The 20,322-nt window shown below is 42.2% G+C and overlaps 1 protein-coding gene across 4 annotated transcripts in view; it reads left to right on the top strand.

The window, feature by feature from the left end:
• The first annotated feature begins 1,399 nt into the window (after positions 1–1,399).
• The window catches only part of DDX42 (DEAD-box helicase 42), a 35,118-nt gene continuing 16,195 nt past the window's right edge, over positions 1,400–20,322 (top strand). The window contains exons 1-10 of one of the 4 annotated variants that reach the window (XM_074978964.1): positions 1,400–1,459; positions 4,037–4,351; positions 4,674–4,910; positions 6,570–6,720; positions 10,780–10,841; positions 12,868–12,904; positions 15,147–15,296; positions 15,969–16,073; positions 17,903–18,022; positions 19,667–19,843. In XM_074978964.1, the coding sequence (XP_074835065.1) occupies positions 4,299–4,351; positions 4,674–4,910; positions 6,570–6,720; positions 10,780–10,841; positions 12,868–12,904; positions 15,147–15,296; positions 15,969–16,073; positions 17,903–18,022; positions 19,667–19,843 (1,092 nt within the window). In that variant the 5' untranslated portion in view covers positions 1,400–1,459; positions 4,037–4,298. Of the gene's footprint in view, positions 1,460–4,036; positions 4,358–4,673; positions 4,911–6,569; positions 6,721–10,779; positions 10,842–12,867; positions 12,905–15,146; positions 15,297–15,968; positions 16,074–17,902; positions 18,023–19,666; positions 19,844–20,322 lie in introns of those variants that run through there. The other 3 variants (XM_074978963.1, XM_074978965.1, XM_074978966.1) reach the window with 3 other exon arrangements.

Genomic DNA, 20,322 nt, shown 5'->3' with positions numbered 1-20,322 from the left:
TCCTTTGTTGTCAGGTATTCTCTTACAGTGCCACCCCATTGAAAAATACGAGGTTCATTATATGTTTCAGCAGCAGGGGGAGTGATTACGTTTTTCTAGGCCCAACCACAGTTTGGGCTCATAAGACAGAGGACCATGCAAAGGTCATTAGATTGAAAACTGAGTCATTAAGTACCTGAGTATCACTAGTAGCCCTTATTAGTACTTTTACTGTTAAAATCAGATTCATACTTTTTATTTCTAACTTCCCATACAACAACACAGGTCTAAAAATAGGATGTACATGCTCAGCAGATTATAAATTTGAAATAGAAGAGTTACAGTCATACACAGTTCTGCATTACAAAAAAGCAGTAAAGTAGCACTTTAAAGACTAACAAAATAATTTATTACGTGAGCTTTCATGGGACAGACTTACTTCTTCAGACCAAGAAGTGGGTCTTGTCCCATGAAAGCTCACCTAATTATTTTGTTAGTCTTTAAAGTGCTACTTCACTGCTTTTTTTGTTTTGATAGCATATAGACTAACATGACTTTCCCTCTGTTATAGTTCTGCATAAAGCATCTTCAAGTTATACATATTCAGTAGGGTTGCCAGATGTCCCACAATGTGCAGGACAGTCCTGAATTTCCTTGACAAGTCCAACATCCCCCATTTATGCAAAAATATCCAATAGGATCCAGGACTTGTCAGGGAAATTCCATACTACATCTGGGGCTGCCTGCCAAAGCTCCATGTCCCAGCCAGTTCCCAGCTGTGGGACTGTAGTGTCCCTCTACCCTGGCTGGGAATCGCATGGCTGGGGTTTCCAGCAAGGGCTCCCCCACCACAGCCAGCTCCAAGCTGTGGGGTCCCCAGCTTCCAAGCTCCCTGCTCCCAGCTGGGGATCCCTTGTGGCCAGGGGGTTCCCTCTGCACTCCTGGCCGGGGACCCTGGTTCCCAGCTGCAGAGCTACAGGGGCCAGCTATGGGGCTCCCGCTCCTCCCTCTTTTTGGAAAAGTGATGCTGGACAGGCAGCTATGCTGGGGATCCCACAGCTGGGGCTGCCTGTCCCACGGAAGTTTTCCAAAGTTCCGGCAATATTCAGCCTATTTCCATAAAGCCTGGGGATGCATGACAGGGGGCTACAGGGTTTCTAAAGCCCGTATCTCTCTCCTAACCCCCCACCCCCGAAGGGGACTGGCTTTGGAACAGCCTCGCAGTTCACGTCTTGTCCACCCACGAGGCTTTGGGCTTGCTTCAGGGCCTGCGCCTGCCTCCCCATCCCAGCTAATGCAGCCTAAGGCCTTAGACATTGCCTCAACCCTTCCCAACGTCACGCAGCCTCAGCCGTCCCCAGTGCGCATGTCACGCAGCAGCGCGGTGTGACCTCATCGCGTCACCCACGCACAGACGTTCCCCTCCCCCTCCCGGTAACGGGAGAAGAGGCGGCTGGAGCCAGCGGAGCCTGAGGAACGAGTGAGTGGTGGGGGAGGGGTGAGCTGAGGGGTGGCCCCGCGTTCTGCTTCCCACAGGGCCTAGCGAGTCAGGCCTCCTTGTGGCGGGTGGGGTCCTGCGGCCTAGTGTGGCCGGCGGAGCCCGGGCCTATCCTGGACAAAAGGCCCGCCCCCTGTGCGAGAATCCCCGCGACCCTCAGGCCTCGGCAACCGCGCGCGCGCGGGGGGAGGTGGGGTTGTTCTCCTGCAAACCTCGCGCCCGCCCTCCTCCCCCGGGAGCTGGCCCCGAAGTGAGGGGGCGGTGCCGCCGCCTGCTGCTGACCCTGCGCGCACTGAGCTGCGTCGGGGGTCTCTTCCCCGCACCGAATGACAGCGCTCCTCTCCGCGGCGCGGGTCTCGCTCCCCCATCGAACTGCGGGCATTGAGGGTCTCCCCTTTCCCACACTGAGCTACAGATAGTGCCCCCTCACCGTGCTCCCCTTCGCTGGGCAGTGCAGATCTCTCCCCCACACAGGGCTACAGGGTAGTGTGAGTCTCAACTCCCGACCATTCGGTGCTGTGGTGGCTCCCCTTTCTCCAGAGCAGAGTGGATCTCACTCAAAAACCAAGTTAAGGTCTCTTGTTTTTCTCTTAGAGCAACATGGATCTTATCCTCAAATTGAGTTAGTGTGTATCATCCCTACCAGAGCATTATAGGGCTCACTCTCAAAGCAAGCTACAGTGTCTATTCCCCTACAGGGCAGCATGATTGCTAAGGTGAGGGGGTGCAGGATATTCTCACCCCTGCTGAAGGGGAGATACATGGCATGTAGAACTTCCCCCCCCCCCAGGAGAGAAAGGAACCTGCAAAAGAGTGGTTTCCCTCTCTTCTCCCACTTTCCCCCACATACAGACCCAGTCCTTGACTCTGATCTTTGGGCAAGAGAGAGGAAGGGAAGGTGAAGGTGTGCGGTGTGGTTCTCTTTTCTTTTTAGACCCTTCCTCTATACATACACCATCCCCAGTTGAGTGATTTCTGCAGGAAGGACTGCAGCATTGTTTTCCTTTCTTTCCCCATAGCTCTGATTGGGTTATGGGGAGAATAGGAGGATGCAGTTTCTTGTTCCACTCCATCAAATTTAGGATGATCCATGATGGGGAAAGCTCCATCTGTGTTCATTCCTTCCTGTCTTTTCCAGGCAGACTGATCTAGTGGGATATTCTGCTGTAATCCTGTTCTCGGTCCACTCATTGTAGGATGTTCCATAAGGCAACATGCTCTTGTGGAGGTCGGGGGCCATAGTGTCTGATCCTTTTTTCATCTGCAAGGCATACAGTCTCCAGGGGGCAAAATTTCAGCCTCTTTTAACTGCAGATTTCATAGTGGGATGGACCGGGGCAACTGTTGTGATAGTCACACTCTAAAGGCAAGGCAGACTCTAGAGAAGATGCTGAACTTCAGTATCTCTTTTCTCTACATGATGTTGAACAGGAAATCTGCACATAAATCTCTATCGTTAGGTTTTTTGTTTTTTTTTTCTTTTTTTTACTGCAGCTTGTCACTGAGGTGGTTGAGTACCATCCACTTCAAAGCAATAGCAAAGACTTGAGTGGACTTCATCATCAAGTGTGCATGCAGGTTGTTCTGCAGATATGAGAGAGTGTGGTTTCTGAGTGTACTTGATATTTGCTTTTCTGGGTGTCTTTTTTTAAAAAGAAACAATTTTGTTTAATTCACACAGTCAGAAAATATCCTTGCAAACAGATTTCCTAGTTAAAACAAATTACAATTAACCAAATAAAGCATTAGCAACAAAAGCCAAGTCTTCCACAGTTCAGGTGTTTGTCACTTATCAGCAGGTTTGATACTTGAAAAGTGTGTCAGTGCAAGTATGGAAAACAGATTATTGGAATCAGCCTCTAGCATGTAGAAAAGAGGCGTTAATTTTTCCAAAAATGACCTAGTGAGCTCCATGTTCTAGGCTTTCAGATTTGTTGAGCAGTGAATTGGTAAATGCTTTGTCTGAAAAGCAGTATACAGGTTTTAGACTTGGATTTGCTAGTTATTTGTTACCTGTGCACTGTAATTTCACTGAAAGAGTCATAGTAAACAGAGGTTTTTCTAATAAGACTGCTAAACTAGGAGTCCTCTGACTGTAGCATGCTTTATAGGACTGTGTATCATGCCCTTTTGTATATGCATGCATGTGCACCTGCCTCAAAGGTCTGACTTTAGTTGCCTAGGCATTGGGAAATACTAAACTTAATGGAATCAGGGTGAAATCAAGTAACATCAACAATTCAGCCCTTTATCCTCCTGACTGAGAAAATTGAATTCTTTGCTAAGTGATTCGGTTGGAGTCTTTCAAATATGACTTCAAAAACTGAGGTGCTAATTTATTAAGAAGTGAGACTTGACTTTTTGTTCTTGACCCAGCATGTCCCTTCACCCCTTAGTAATGTGTTTTACCATGTGCAAATTGGTTATTGCCCTTCTCTCTAAAGGTGGCTGGGTTATAGCTGTACAATATTTACAAAGCTACAAAACATTCAAGGGAAGGGAATGTATAGAAATGCAAAATATTTATTCGGTTGACTTTTCACTTCTCCTCCCACACAGGTTCTTGTGTTCAAGGTCCTCTCCTTGGGTTTATTTGTCTATCTTGAATTGTAAAATCTACGGGGCAGGAATGTTTAAGTGCTGTGTTAATGAACGGTGGTGGACTATTTGAGGGCTTGTCTTCACTACCAGCTGGATCAACAGGTCATCGATTGATCCAGCAGGGGGTTGATTTATCAAGTATAGATGCAATAAATTGATTGCTGATCGCTCTCCTGTCAATTCTGATATTCTGCTTCAATTCGAAACATAAGGGGAGTAGATGGAAGAGCATCTCCTGTCAATGCACCACAGAGAAGACAACATGATAAAAAGGTCTAAGTATGTTTACTTCGGCTACGCTATTCACATAAGTTGTGTAACTTTGGTCTATCTCCTCTTGTACTGTAGACCTGCCCTTATTCATAAACTTGGTAAAGTATTTCATTTTGAGGGGTATACACATTTTGGACAGCAACCTGTTAATTTTTCTTTAACGGAAAGTGAATCTATTAATATTTGCAATGAAGGGACAAAGCCATAATCCTAGTTGGGAAACATTTCTGGTTGTCTTCTCAAACATCCTTCAGATGATTGTAGTAAACCCTGGAATTTGTTCCTTTTGTATCTAGTTAATGGTATATTCTGATTTTAACAGAGATACTGCTGACATCATGAACTGGAACAAAGGTGGACCTGGCACCAAAAGAGGCTTTGGTTTTGGAGGATTTGCCATAGCCTCTGGAAAGAAAGAAGAACCAAAACTCCCTCAACAGTCCCATAGTGCTTTTGGAACAGCTGGCTCTTCAGCTTCATTTGGGAAGTCAGCACCACCTCAGCTCCCTTCTTTCTACAAAATTGGGTCAAAGCGAGCAAATTTTGATGAGGAGAATGCGTAAGCTATGCTACTTTCTTTTGTACATTGTATTCTAGGTTTGGTTGTTTTATAGGTTTTAGGGAACAAATTTAATTAATGGAAAACAACAAGCAGAGAAGTCACAAACTCTCTTACCCTGGGTTTTCTTTTCTGTGAAAGGGGAATAATACTTTATGTCGAGGGAGATGTTTGTGAAGCTTATTTTAGTTATTTAGATTTAAAATAAGACGTCTTTCCAATTATCTAGGCACTGTAACATGTCAGAGTGAAAATAATAAAATCCCAGTACACTTTAATGATTTCAACAGGAACTTAGCTGACCAGCCAACTACAAAAACTTATTTATACCCTTTCATCATTATAAGAAGCATGCTCCAATAGTCCTATGTCTTTTGTAGTATGTTCAAAAGGTCACCAAATATACTTCATTTTAGACCAATGGGGGGAGATGAAGTTCCAGCGTCTTGCTGCCTGTATGTCCTGCTAGCTAGTCTCTCTTGCATATGACCCTCCCTGTTGCTTATACCTGTGATAGAATGGCATGGGGAGAGAGGTGATCCCTCCAATAGGCCATCTCAGGCCATTGAGGGCTTTATAGGTCAGAACCAACAACCAAAATTCCAGTCAGCCAATGCAGTTCCTGGAATGCTATTATCACATATCTTAGCTAGATGCCGCACTAAGTAACGGAGTCACTGCGTTCAGTACCTGCTGCAGTCTCTCAGTAGTTTTATGATGCGATGTCATATTGCGCGCTTGTGGTAGTCTTATCTGGAGGTAATAACAGCGTAACAGACAGTGGCAAAGTCTCCAGCTGGCACGAAAGGTCAGCCTGTTAGTCTTATGCGCACAGTTAAAAGCTGATTGGAATACATTTGTAATACCATTGTCAGATAGCAGTTGAAAGTCTATGATCAACCTTATTACTACAAACTCTAGTAGTTAATGGCAGATATATTCCCTCTATCACATGGTCTGAAGTTGTCTTTCCTACCAAGAGAAAGGATGATCCATTCCTTGGGGTGCTAGCCTGGGATTCTGCAGATCCAGGTTCCATTTCCTGGTCTGGCACAGATGGCCTATTTTGTCTTGGCAAGTTATTTAATATCTGTGTCTGTTTGTCTATAGAGTACATTTAAACATATTTTAAAAAGATTGCAAGGCTGTCAGACACTACACTGGTTCATAAATGGATCTGCAGTTGCTTTCCCCGCCCCTATCATATTTGAATTGAGTTTCAGCTGTCTCATTCATACTTCAATCTCAGCTAGGCACCGGCTGGTTCTGACTAGTATCATCCAAATCAAACAAGATGCAGTTGGGTGCCCTCAGCATCCTCGTCTCCTTACTTATCCTTCTATTCCCATACTCACGTTGAGGAGGGTAACAGGTTAGTGCTCTGGAGAGGGTTTGGGAAGAAGAACTCATGACCACAACTGCCTGCCTTACTTCAGCTACTAGGGCAATGTATTCAGACCTGTAACACAGGTCAACATCTTTCAACAGAAGGAACTAGATGAGTACAAAGTTTTGTTGTTCAATCCAGTCAGTTAAACAAGAGATTCAAGCCAGTGGCTTTACAAACAGAAGTCCTGTGAGATGGCTGCATGACTTGTTTTAGCCATGTGCTGACTTGGCCCATTACTATGCTATGAACTACTATCTCTTACTTGTCAGATATTTTGAGGATGAAGAGGAAGATTCCAGCAATGTTGATTTGCCATACATTCCTGCAGAGAATTCCCCTACTCGCCAGCAGTTTAATTCCAAATCAGCAGACTCTGACAGTGAAGATGATCCCTTGGAAGCATTCATGGCTGAAGTGGAGGCAAGCCCCAACTCATTACATTTTTATGAATTTGGATGTTAAACTCCTTTTCAGTCAGGAGCAGGAAATATAACTAAATATACAAAAGTTAAGGGTTGTATGAGTACTCTTAAACATGTTTTTATGGCAATATTGCTAAATGTTGACACAAATAAGGCTGTACTTGGTGTATCAGAGTCCTTGTCCATTGTCAGCATGAGAATATTTTTAAAAATCCCAAAATGTATAAGAACCATTTAAGACTGATTAAGGCCAAAATAAAATTACCACAGAAATATAAGTTTGGAAGGGACCTTGAGAGGACATCTAATCCAGCCTGCTGTACTGAGGGAGGACAAAAGTATCCCTATACCATCCCTGACAGGTGTTTATCTCACCCGTTTAAAAAAACCCTCCAGTGACATTGCACGGATTCCGCATCTTCTCTTGGAAGCCCATTCCAGTGCTTAACTATACTTTTAATTAGGGAGTTTTTCTTAATATCTAATGTAAATTTATCTTGGTGCAGATTAAGCCTGTTATTGCTTGTCCTGTCCTCAGTGAACATGGAGAACAATCCATCCCAGTCCTTTTTTGTCACTGCCCTTAACATATTTGAAAATTATCATCAGGTCCCTCTCAATCTTCTTTCCTCAAGATTAAACTTGTCCTGTTGGTCTTTTTTAAATCTTAGGCTAAGTTTTTTACACCTTTTATCATTTACGTTGTTCTCCTCTGGACTCTGGACTAGAGGGGTGTCCAATACGTTCGCCACTTGCCACGTGTGGGGAATAGATTGTGGCGAATATGGCGGTGGCCAACCTGCAGCTCTCAAGCTGCATGTGGCTCTTGGAGCCTTTAACTATGGCTCCGCCTGAGAGCCACACACGGAGAGTCTATAGCTTCCCTAACACCCCACCTACTCCTGGCCTCCTCAGTCTACTAGGACAGTAACTGTGTCAGAGAAGGAAATTAGGTTGATTTGGCATGATTTGTTCTTGATAAATCCATATTGGTGGTTTATTTGTAACCCTCTTCTTGGTGCTTGCAGATTAATTGTTTAATAACTTTTTTCAGCATCTTTCAAGGTATTGAAGTTGGGCTGACTGGTCTAATCATGCCCTGAGTCTTTTTTGTTTTCCTTTTTAAAGATAGGTGGTATGTTTGCAATTATGTAAGATTGTCCTTTGAAGGTTTTAAAAAATAATTGTTAATAATTCCTAAAGAACTAGCTAAAATACCATAGGGTGAATTTCATGAGGCCCTGATGACCTAAATACATCTAACTTATATGGATATTCTTTAACTTCTTATTTCCCTATTTTGACTTGTATGTCATTCCCCTTGTTGTTAATATTAATTGTTAAGTGTGTAATCACAATTAACCTCTTTAGGAAGACTGAAGCAAAATAGGCATTAAACTGCTCAGTCTTCTTAATGGCATCAGTTATTAGCTATCCTTGCACTGTAAGTAGACGGCCTATACTTTTTTCCATCCTTTTCTTGCTGCTAATGTAGAAAACTTATTTTATGCCCTTTGCTAAATTAACTCATTTTGTGCATTACACTTTCTGCTTTTGTCTCTGCATGCTTATGCTGTTCTTTTGTGTGTGACTCCTCAGCAATTTGCCCATGTTTCTGCTTTTTGTAGGATTCCTTTTTGATTGTCGGGCATTAAAGAGCTTGTGATGGAGCCATTTTGGCCCCCCCTTTTCTTTTTCCTATATTTCCCGTCTATTCATCCTGTCTTTTCTCTGCATTGGAATAGCATGCTTGCATCTTTAATATTGGCTCGCTGAGAAACTGCCAGCTGTCATGAGCTCCCTTTTCCCTAAGATTTTCTTCCCACAAGACCCTACCTACTTGTTCTCTGAGTTTAACATTTGCTTTTTTTTTTTTTAAATCCATTGTCCTTATTTTGCTCGTATCCTTCCTGTTCTTATATCCGTCATTTCGTAGTTATTTTCACCCAGGTTGCTTTCAGATGAGCTAAATTTTCACCAACAGTCTAACCAGACAGTTCAACAAGTTCGTTTTAAGTAATAAAGGTAGTATTTTAAGCTTATTTTGTTACTTTGATGTGAATGTTCATGTCCCAGTATCAACACTGCTAACCACAGTTGTCTTTAAAGACAACTGGTGCTAGCCAGGTTATAGGACAGCTTTCTTGACCGGTGTGTGGAAAAAATGGTCTTTGAGAATAGCATTACAAAACCTTGAGTTAGAAATTCCCCAGGAATTAGTCACTGGCATGATACAAGGTGATATACCAGGACTTCAGTAAAGCATTTGCTAGAGTCTTGCATGACCTCATAAATAAACTAAGGAAATACAACCTAGACAGAGCTGCTATAAGGTGAGTGCATAACTGGTTGGATAACCATTCACAAAGAGTAGTTATTAATGGTTCATAGTCATGCTGAAAGAGCTTAACAAGTGGGATGCTGCAGGGATCAGTCTTGGGACTGGTTCTGTTCAGTATCTTCAGCAATGATAGATAATGGCGTAGAAAATATGCTTATAAAGTTTGCAGGTAAAAAGCTGGTAAGGGTTGAAAGTACTTTGGAGGATAGGATTAAGTCAGAATGATCTGGACAAACTGGAGAATGGTCTGAGGTAAATAGGGTGACATTCAGTAAGAACAAATGCAAATAACTCCTTAAGAAGAAACAATGAGTTTAAAACGTACAGGCCATGTCTACACTAGCCCAAAACTTCGAAATGGCCATTTTTAAGTTGACTGATGAAGCGCTGAAATACATATTCAGCAGCTCATTAGAATGCCGGCAGCCGCGGCACTTCGAAATTGACACGGCTCGCAGCCGTGTGGCTCATCCAGACGGGGCTTCTTTTCGAAAGGACCCCAGCAACTTCAAAATCCCTTTATTCCTATCTGCTGTTAGGAATAAGGGGATTTCAAAGTTGCTGGGGTCCTTTCGAAAAGGAGCCCCGTCTGGATGAGCTGTGCAGAGGTGAGCTGCGTCAATTTCGAAGCGCTACAGCTGCTGGCATTCTAATGAGGCGCTGAATATGTATTTCAGCACTTCATTAGTAAACTTCGAAATGGCCATTTGCATGGCTATTTTGAAGTTTTGGGCTAGTGTAGACGTAGCCACAAAGTAGAAAATGATGGTCTAGGAACGAGTGCTGCAGAAAGGGATCTAGGATTCATAGTGGTCCACAAGCTCAATATAAGTCAACAATCTGACGTGCAAAAAAAAGGCAAACCTCGTTCTGGGATGTATTAACAGGAGTGTCATAAGAAGAAGTGAAATGATTCTTCCATTCTCTTTTGCACTGATTAGGCTTCAACTGGAGTACTATGTCCAGTTCTGGGCATCACATTTCAAGAAAGATGTAGACAAATTTGGAGAAGGTCCAGAGAAGAGCAACAAAAATGATTAAAGGTCCAGAAAATATAACATATGAGGGAAGATTGAAAGTATTGGGTTTGTTTACTTTGGAAAAGAGAGGACTGAGAAGGGATGTAACAGCTTTCCCATACTGAAACTTGTTGTTACAAGGAACAGGGAGAAAAATATTCTACTTAATCACTGATGATAGGACAATAAAAAATGAGCTTGTATTGCAGCAAGGGAGATTTTAGGTTGGCCATTAGGAGAAGCTTCCTAACAGTCAGGGTGAGTAAGTACTGGAACAAATTGCCTAGAGAAGTTATGGAATCTCTATCATTGGAGATATTTACGAGCAGGTTAAACAGACATCTGTCAGGGGTGGTCTAGATGGTTCTTTCTTCTGCCACGAGTGCAGGGGACTGAACTTGACCTCTTGAGGTTCCTCCCAGTTCTAGTATCCTATGATATGGTTAGCATAATAGGACATGGAATGAGAGACTGCCAAATTCCAGAAGTGTTGTCCCTGTGGCATGATGAAGTGTCCTAGTTTTGATTCAACTCACTCCTATTATATATGTCTGACTTTTTTTTCCTCCTTCAGATTTATCAGCGTATTTTGTAAGGGTATTCATCCCCTTCTATAAGCAATATTGTAATAAGGAATTTTCCTTTCTGACTCTTATCTTTGCTGTTGATTATGTGATACACTGTTGTGTCCTTTTAGGATCAAGCAGCTCGAGACATGAAGAGACTTGAAGACAAAGACAAGGAAAGAAAGAATTCAAAGTAAGCTCTCTCCAGTATCTCTCAAATCATGCCTTTTAAGGGTGTCTAGAATATTTTAAGGGTTATAAAGAACATTTCCATTTTACATTAAACTTAATTGGTTCCTTAGATCCATGTAACATTAATTTAGTGAATAACCAGAGTGTAGCATCCCTTACAGTGGCCTATGTGCTAAAATAGCACCTGATGATAGATGGACAGAATTCTAGGCACCCCAAAACAAAACACGTTCAGTGATTTACTTAGAAGAAAACCAACCAGGCTTTTATTGTATTTGGGAAGGACACCAATGACTTTTCTTCCCTTTCTGCACTCATAGGCTACGTCTACACGTGCACGCTACATCGAAATAGCTAATTTCGAAGTAGCAACATCGAAATAGGCTATTTCGATGAATAACGTCTACACGTCCTCCAGGGCCGGCAACGTCGATGTTCAGCTTCGACGTTGCTCAGCCCAACATCGAAATAGGCGCAGCGAGGGAACGTCTACACGCCAAAGTAGCACACATCGAAATAAGGGAGCCAGGCACAGCTGCAGACAAGGTCACGGGGCGGACTCAACAGCAAGTCACTCCCTTAAAGGGCCCCTCCCAGACACACTTTCATTAAACAGTGCAAGATACACAGAGCCAACAACTAGTTGCAGACCCTGTATATGCAGCACGGACCCCCAGCTGCAGCAGCAGCAGCCAGAAGCCCTGGGCTAAGGGCTGCTGCCCACGGTGACCACAGAGCCCCGCAAGGGCTGGAGAGAGAGTATCTCTCAACCCCCCAGCTGATGGCCGCCATGGAGGACTCCGCTATTTCGATGTTGCGGGACGCGGATCGTCTACACGTCCCTACTTCGATGTTGAACGTCGAAGTAGGGCGCTATTCCCATCCCCTCATGGGGTTAGCGACTTCGACGTCTCGCCGCCTAACGTCGATTTCAACTTTGAAATAGCGCCCGACGCGTGTAGACATGACGGGCGCTATTTCGAAGTTGGTGCCGCTACTTCGAAGTAGCGTGCACGTGTAGACGCAGCCATAGTCTCTTTGTTGCAACAATCATCTTAACAGAAGTCAAGAAAAACAGAGTACAGCTCCCCACAGAGCCAGTCACTGCCTCCCTGAGCAATATCCAACAAAATTGTTTTTAAGTGTGATGGAGTTACTCCTTGCCCAGCAATCCCAGGCCCTGGAAACCTAGAGAATGAGGAATTAAACTGAGATCCCTGCATGGCAATACAATGCATTGCTCCTAGATTGCCCCAGATCAAGCTATTTGTTCTCCACTGATTAGAAATGTTTGATTTTTGTCTAAAACCATATTTATTAAACTAGCTGGCTCCTTCATGAGCATCTAGAGAAACAACCTGTTGCCGCACTCAAAAATTTAGAAATATACAAGCAAAATCTTGCAATAAATATTGAGATTCTACCAGACCTAGTTCACAGGTTAAGAGCAGCGCTCCTTACTGCTCCCTACAGGTGAAAAATTTTGAGCTCTGAAGCAGATTTATACGTGGATAGCTCACCTCTCTGTCTTGAGTAGGTGAACCAGCCATGCAGCGCTGATACTTGATGAGAACATCAGAGATGTTAATATAGTCTATATTGCATGGGGATGATCAGGCTATACATAGGCCTGAAGCAGAGCACTGGATTCCGACCACCACTGAATTTGAATTGGATTCTTCCTGGTCTTTGTCCCTCTCCAGTTATGTGGCTTGTAATAACATTTTCTGGTAATACCAGGGACCTAAACCAAAATGCTCACTTTTCAGAAACTTCTACAGTAGAATCACACCACAAGATTCCTAATCTCTTCAGACATACTTGAGGAAGTAAAATGAAGCTTGTGCAGGATTATGTGTTATGAAAACTCTTATGGGTTGGGATTATATGATGATTTAATTGCTGCTTGATATTGTTAGCGTTATGTCTTCCACTAAATTATGGAGGTGAGCATTAATTAAGTGAAGTACAGAGCTGGGTATGTGGAACATTTGCAGGGAAGTTTGTTTCTCCGCTTGTTTTTCCAGGGGTATTCGAGATGACATTGAAGAGGAAGATGATCAAGTGAGTTCCTATGCAGTCTTTCTATCTATTTTATCCCCCCCAAATTTAAGCTACTTAGGTACAAGCAAATCTTGAATACCATTTGAATTAACCATGGCAGCTCAGCAAGAGAGTATAGCAGTTTCCCTTTTGTTCCCACTTTTCTAGATGCTTCAGAAAAAAAATAAAGAATATTAGGAGAAAAGTCTCAAATCCTTACTTGTAGATGAGATCTTTTAGCTGATTAAGTTGAAAATACACATATAGAGTTTTAATACCTCTGGACCTCATCTAAACTAATTGTAGTATTATCTTTTGTTTATATTGGTGCCACACTCTCCCCTCCCCCCGAATAAAAGAACAGAAAGGAAAACATATAGGAGGAAAAAGAGAGGAGGGAAGAGGAACTGGGAAGAGAAAGGAGGGTGACTTCTCAGTTTCTTATCTGTTAGGAATTATTAAAGCCTTTGAAAAGTTAGACCAAGTCTTTTTAAATATATCTGAGGTTTTTCTTCTCTGAAATATTACCCACTCTTCCACTGCTAGATCAGCCAAGTCACTGTGCCAAACTTCTATCCTTGGAGGCAGTTTGTTCTTCCATCTAGGTCATTGTCATCTAATTCAGAGCAGCATCGGAACCTTGGGAAGTTGCTCTGATGAGTTGTCAGCCAACTTTTGTGGCTTGTTGGGACAGAGATCATCTTTTATACTGTAGGCAAGATTAGGGCCCTCATCCTGAATGAGGTATCTAGGCAATGCACTAAGGGCATGTCTACATGTGTGCTGGCTGTGCAACAAGCTGGAGTTTAAATCAACAGCACACCAGCATGCTGTTGTCTCTTAGTATGCTTGCATGTACTGTGACTGCAGTAGGGTCTACAATGGACACTTTGGCTGTGTCTAGACTGCAGGTTTCTGTTGACCAAATTTCTGTTGATAGAAATTTTGTCGATAGAGCATGTGTCCAAGCTGCAGACTTGGAAGAGATCTGCCAGTTGGGAGCATTCTGTCGTCATCCCTATACTCCTCATTCACTGAGGAAGTAGGGATGTCTCAACAGAGGCGGGGTATGCACAGGCCAAATGTTTGAAGAGCCTCTCCTGACAGAACTGTCAGCAAAAGATATGTAAATGCATTGCGCAACTTGCGTCTCTTTTTCTGACAGTTCTTGGCAATCTAGACACAGCCTGTCTGTTCAGTGTGCTGGTTGGCGTGCTCTAGTTTCACACAACAGCTTGCTGCACAGTAAATGTACTTGTTGCCATGCCCTAATGCAGATCATAAATGAAGATAAGAGCCTTAATTTCAAAATATTCTTCATTCATTTGATATATTGTCTTTATTATTTGATACTATATAATTTGTTAATAACTATTGTTACTTTCAGTACTGTAGAACCTACAGCAAAGTGCTGTAACTGAGACTATGCAAATTATATGCACAAATGGTTAGTTAAGGAGCTAATTGGCCTGGTGAATGCACATGTAACAGTTAGTTAAGTGCAAACATTTTCACACAGCTATATGCACTGGTCTTTGGAAATCTGTCCCTAAATCTTTGCTGAGGAGTCAGGTGAGATACCCATTTCCCCATGAGAATGTTATGGTTTGTGAATTAACAATGAGAGCTGTTTGAGTCTCTACAGTTGATGGGCATCCTTGTCAGATGTCTTGGGTAGGATCCTCCAATCCCTTCAGTAACCTCTCACTTGGAATTCTTTTGGAATTGTTTTTCCTGTTGAAGTGGAGTGTTGATTACTTTTTAATATGTTGAAGCAAAGCCCTTTTTTCATCACTCAGAGGACAGTGGGGGGAAGTAGAAAACAAACATTTTAGGCATTTTAGGGGTTGTGTTAAAAATTGAAATGTGCAGTGATTTCTTGTTCAAACTTTCACTTTAAAATACAGCAGCATTTGTTTTGTAGTCTATGTGATTGTAAGAACAGACCATGCCATTTAGCAAAGAATAAAACACGACACTTCTTAGTACAAACATTTCTCAATCAGTCTTTTGAAGAAGAAATAGGTTTTTAAAGCGTTTCATTACACTATGCAAACATTACAGCAGCTTTCTTCATTTTTTCTGAGTCTTTCCTCTGGACAAACTATTGCTGTTTACTAAAAGAGCCAGTCCTACTGAACATGTCCTTTGGTGGTAGGTGTTAAAGCAAGCAACATCTGATATATGTACCAGTTACGCAAAACTACAGTAGTCTTTTCCCCATTGTATTTGTGTGTGATTTTACTGATGTGTTTTACTGCAGGAAGCTTATTTTCGCTACATGGCAGAAAACCCTAATGCTGGTGTGGTGCAAGAAGAAGAAGAGGATAACTTGGAATATGATAGTGATGGGAACCCAATTGCACCATCCAAAAAAATCATTGATCCTCTTCCACCTATTGATCATTCAGAGGTAGGGATGCAGTTTCTTCTTCTGGCTTTTAACTTTAGGTATTTATGTATTCCTTGGCCTAATGAGCAAGATCGGTGGGGGATCTCAAAATAGCTACCAGGTTAAAGGACTTGAGTTGGCTAACAGCTATTACAAAATAAATCTTGATCTGTTTGAGGCAATTGAGCAGAATGGGACTAGGAGTGATATGTGAGAGTTGTGAGGAAAAGAGCGGTGAGAAATTAAAGTAATATTTTAAAGCATGATAAATAAGTGGCGGGGATGTCTGCATGGTAGAATGACCTCAAGAAACATTGATGCACTCAGTTAAAAATTGCCAGCTCTATTGTCAGCTAACCAACTAGACTTCAATAAGTGACTAGAGCCACTCATTGAAGTCCAGGGAGTGTGAAGAAGGCTGCTGGAAAAAACAAACTGGTTGTAAAACAAATTGCTCATGTGCAACCAATTATAGTAGACAGCATTTCACTGCCATGCCATTTAGCGTTTTCTTTGTTACTCTCTATGTTGAAATTAATTTAAATGAACCATAATCCTCCCAGACCAATTGTTGGGTACCTTCAGGGATGATTAAGACTTTGCTCTCAAAAGGACAATCCTTTCCTGCCAGAAATCCAGTGTACAGAGTGCATTCTTGGCTCATAGACTAATTGTGAATAATTAATCCTGCAGATTGAATACCCTCCATTTGAGAAGAACTTCTATGATGAACATGAGGAAATCACCAGCCTCACCCCACAGCAGATAGTGGAACTACGACATAAATTGAATCTACGGGTAAGCTGGAGAAAAAATGGTACTCCCAGGACACCTTACTTTCATCCTTTGGGATTATGTTAGTAGTTATGCCCAAGACAAGACTTTCATAAGAGAGAGTGATTTTTGAGATACCCTATAGAGGTCTGATTTTTCAGAGGTCAGGTGTGCAGCACTTCCTGATAACTGGGACCCTTAGAGGCATATCATCTTGCACACCCGAGATAAGGAGATATAATTGAAAATCTTGGCCAATGTATTTCAAGTGCAATTTACATTTCTGTGAGGGTTTTTATGTACTTGATATGGGCATGAGGTATTCTTCAAGTAAGAGGTAGTATTTTTAGCTTATTTTGGTATCTTAAACATGCTTAGCCATTGGTCTAGACACAAAAAAAAGAGAAAAAAACATTTAACTGACAACATTAAAACTGTGTCACTCACTCTTTGCATTTATAAATCAAGGAGTTAATAAGCGTGGTTCCCAAGAATGCAATTTCCTTGCCATAGGGAACTAAAAACCCTGAAGTACTACAATCACTTTCTCCTGAATTAGACTGAGAATTGGGTTGGGTGGCAAACCAGGTAGGGACTAACTAAGTCTAAGACTAAGAGTCATGTGGTTGGAGTGCAGACAGCCATGAATTATATATTTCTTTTTATCTCTTTCTCTCTCTCGCTCTTTATATATTTATATATATCTTTAGCAAAATATATAATATATATATACACACACAAACACACAGAGAGAGAAAAATACATATATAAAATGTGGCTCAATGTCCTCCAGAACCAGGAACCCCCAGCTGCCTGCTATAACCCAATCCCACCTCTCCCCAAGAGCTCTTAAGTCGATGCCAGCAACTCACTGGAGCTGCTGCTGCAGCCACACACTTCTCCCAGCGAGCACTGTGGTATGTGCACAAAGTGACGGACAGCACTAATGGCATGTGGCTCCAAGGTGGAGCCACATTTAATGGCTCAGAGAGCCTCAGGTTACCCACCCCTGGAGTAAGTTGTTATACCATGGAGAACTGAGACTACACTGATGTTTGATAAGGGAATCAGTCCTCTGTCATTTGTGCCGTCTCCTGGGACACCGTGGGGAAATCAGATGCTTGATGTCATTTATTTTGAGATTTTTTTTTTGTAATGGTAAAATATTAAATACAAATGACCATTTCAAATCTAATTTAATGTATTGTTTAGACTCATTCCTTAATTAAGCAATAATAGATCTGTTTTGAATCCAGAGTAGTAATCTTTTTCATGCTATATATTTCTGGTCCTGAAGTTTTTGTCCTCTGCAGTAAATAACAAGTAACTGAGATGATCTACCTCTGAGATGCAGAACGCATGGATATGAGTCCCAGGCTCCCAGCTAAATCACTGTGTGACTTAGGCAGGCTAATTTCTCCCTTTCACTAATTTCTCTATTTGTAAAAAAAGATTTATTACCCAGCTACCAAACAGGGGTTAGAGAGGCACAGGGCTTGTCTGTGCTGCCAGTCAATACTAGACTACAGGGATGTGAATAGCAGCATACCACCCAAGTGCTGAGCTGTAACTTCCCCAATGGACATTAGCATGCACTACGTAACATCTACATGCAACTTCTGCCTGGAAGAGTTATGAGACTGGCGTGCGCTGTCATGTTCCCATAGTCCAAAATGCTCCATTTTTGTCTCATATCGGATTTACAGTGGATTAACCTTTATGTCTGTCACAATGAAAATGTACCTTTCTCTTATGTAAAAATTTTATGTTAATTTTATGTAAAGACTTCTCTGTTTTCTCTTTCCAATTCCAACATTTTATTTGCTACTGTACATGTATGTCTTTATTTTTAGGTCTCTGGTGCAGCACCCCCAAGACCTGCCAGTAGTTTTGCTCATTTTGGATTTGATGAACAGCTTATGCATCAAATTCGGAAATCTGAGTATACCCAGCCCACTCCTATACAATGTCAGGTGAGTGGTGTTCCTTCCTTCCTTCTCCTAGTTCTGTCAGCGGAAGAGAAATGACCCTTCATCCAGATGAGGCTGTGAGCAATTATGATCACTTATATAAAGCCATCCTGAAGAATAATTCATGTGCATCTGTGCAAATCACTTTTAACTTATTTTAAAAAACAGGTTTACCTTCTCCTTACTTAAATGTCAACTGTATCCAAAGTCAGTGGTCTGTCCACTAGGATTTGTACAAGGTTTGAGCCATTATCCTGTTGTTCAGGGGAATATATGGCATTGTTGTTCCCTTGTTATATTTACTATGTTGCTTTAAAAATAAATATTGCACAAAATGAACAAAGAGTAGCATACTGGAGACCCTGTGCTAGCAAACCGCTCTCACCATGCATAGGATGGGTAGGCTATCTGGAAGTGGGGTTTTGGTTTTGTAGCTATTGGAATGTATCCCGTAATCATTGTTTTGGTGAAGTAGGCCTGCCTGTATTGGAGTGAGTGTGTAAGGAACTCTACTGCATACATAACCTATTGGAGGAGAAGCACAAGACTGACAGTCAGTAGTTTAAGGTTACAGCCATCCTTGCTATGGTTGCATTTTTTTATATTTTAAGAAATGCAGTAATCATGTGGGATTTTTTTTAAAGTTATGTCTAGCATTTGAACTCAAAATTCCTCAGAATGCTATCACTCAGGGCTGATGTATGCAAGGTTAGTCTGTATTGTGGCATGTAAAATATCTGCTGCTGAAAATGCTGGAATGGTACTTAGGGACAAATTGAGTACATCGGTGCTAAGTACTGTTACATCATAGTCAGGATAGTGAAAGCTTCCCTTCTACACGCCATCAGAATGCGTATATCTGGACCAAGGCGGAGAGTACACCCGAGAGCTGTTCCAAACCGTGACCCCTCAGCTAAAATTCAGCAGAAATGTCAATTGTATTTGTGGTGTGTGTGTTTATATAGCCACTGAGTACCGTATTGAATCCCTACCATTAATTTCACATAGGTCACAAAACAATCCTGAAAAGCTAATAACTTCAGTTTTTACCAAATTCACCCAGAGCTGAACTTTGCAAGCTAGATATGGAGGCATATATAGCCTGTTACCAGTCCCTTCTACCATCCTGTCCCCCTGATTGTGCAGCCTTGCAATCTCACTGCTTTTTCAAGCTCATTTGTGTTTTATCTTGTGATGGGGTTCAGGGGTCCCCCTGCACTGCACCCCGTCCGCTGGCAGGAGTGACTCTCACTCAGCAGGTACAACAGCAGGTTTATTAGGCAACAGATGTCCAGTTTCTCACAGAAGCAACAGCATAGCAGCCAGAGACAGTCCTTCCAACCTGTCCTGGGGAGAAGACCCCGAGGGGTGCCCCTCTGGGGTGTAGCTTCCCCCTCCTCCGGCTGGCTGCCTTCCAGCTCTCCCTTTTCCTAGCCTTCAACTGCCGCCCCCGATTCAAAAACCCAGCTCAGCTCCTCCCTGCTCTTTGTTCAGGCAGAGGTGTCACCTGCCAGTTGTAGCCCCAGGGTCATCCTTAGCCACTGGGAGCTGCTGCTTGCCTCAGACATCCAGCCTGACTCACACATGCACTCCCCCCACTCCATCACATATCTGTCTTGTGGGTTTAGAATATGTTCTTATTTTCAGGGTGTTCCAGTTGCACTGAGTGGCAGAGATATGATTGGCATAGCTAAGACTGGCAGTGGTAAAACTGCAGCCTTCATCTGGCCAATGTTAATCCACATCATGGATCAAAAGGAGTTGGAGCCAGGAGATGGTCCCATTGCAGTGATTGTGTGCCCAACCAGAGAGCTTTGCCAACAGGTAAGCACATAATATACATACTATATTTGTTAGCACTGTATTCTCATGGAACATGACAAGTCTCAGTGCAGGGGAAATTGGCAAATAAACTGTAATAATCTGTTGAAATAGGTGTGTGTTAATAACCTAGTTTATAATTTCAGTAATACTCTACACTTGCAACTTGTTTCATCCTGGGTTCTCAACCAAGTTCAAATATATTAACTAATTATCTGATATACATCTGAGAAGGATTGGTATTATTTTCCTTTTACATATGGGGGCAAAGGTATAAAGAGAGAAAATAACTTCTTTGAAGTCACTCAACTCAGTGAAAAGTTAGTGGCAGAATGTGGGAATCTGAACTTTCTGTCCCCTATTCTTGTATCTACACAACACTCTTCTCGACATGGAAATATTTTCTTGCATTTTTTGGAGTGAGTAGCCCCATGAAACAGAAGTTAAATTTATAAAAAAAAACTCTGTATGTTAATTACAGT

The sequence above is a fragment of the Carettochelys insculpta genome, chromosome 28 (genome assembly GCF_033958435.1).
Source record: "Carettochelys insculpta isolate YL-2023 chromosome 28, ASM3395843v1, whole genome shotgun sequence".
Classification (NCBI taxonomy): domain Eukaryota; kingdom Metazoa; phylum Chordata; order Testudines; family Carettochelyidae; genus Carettochelys; species Carettochelys insculpta.
This window is presented reverse-complemented; position numbering and strand designations above follow the sequence as displayed.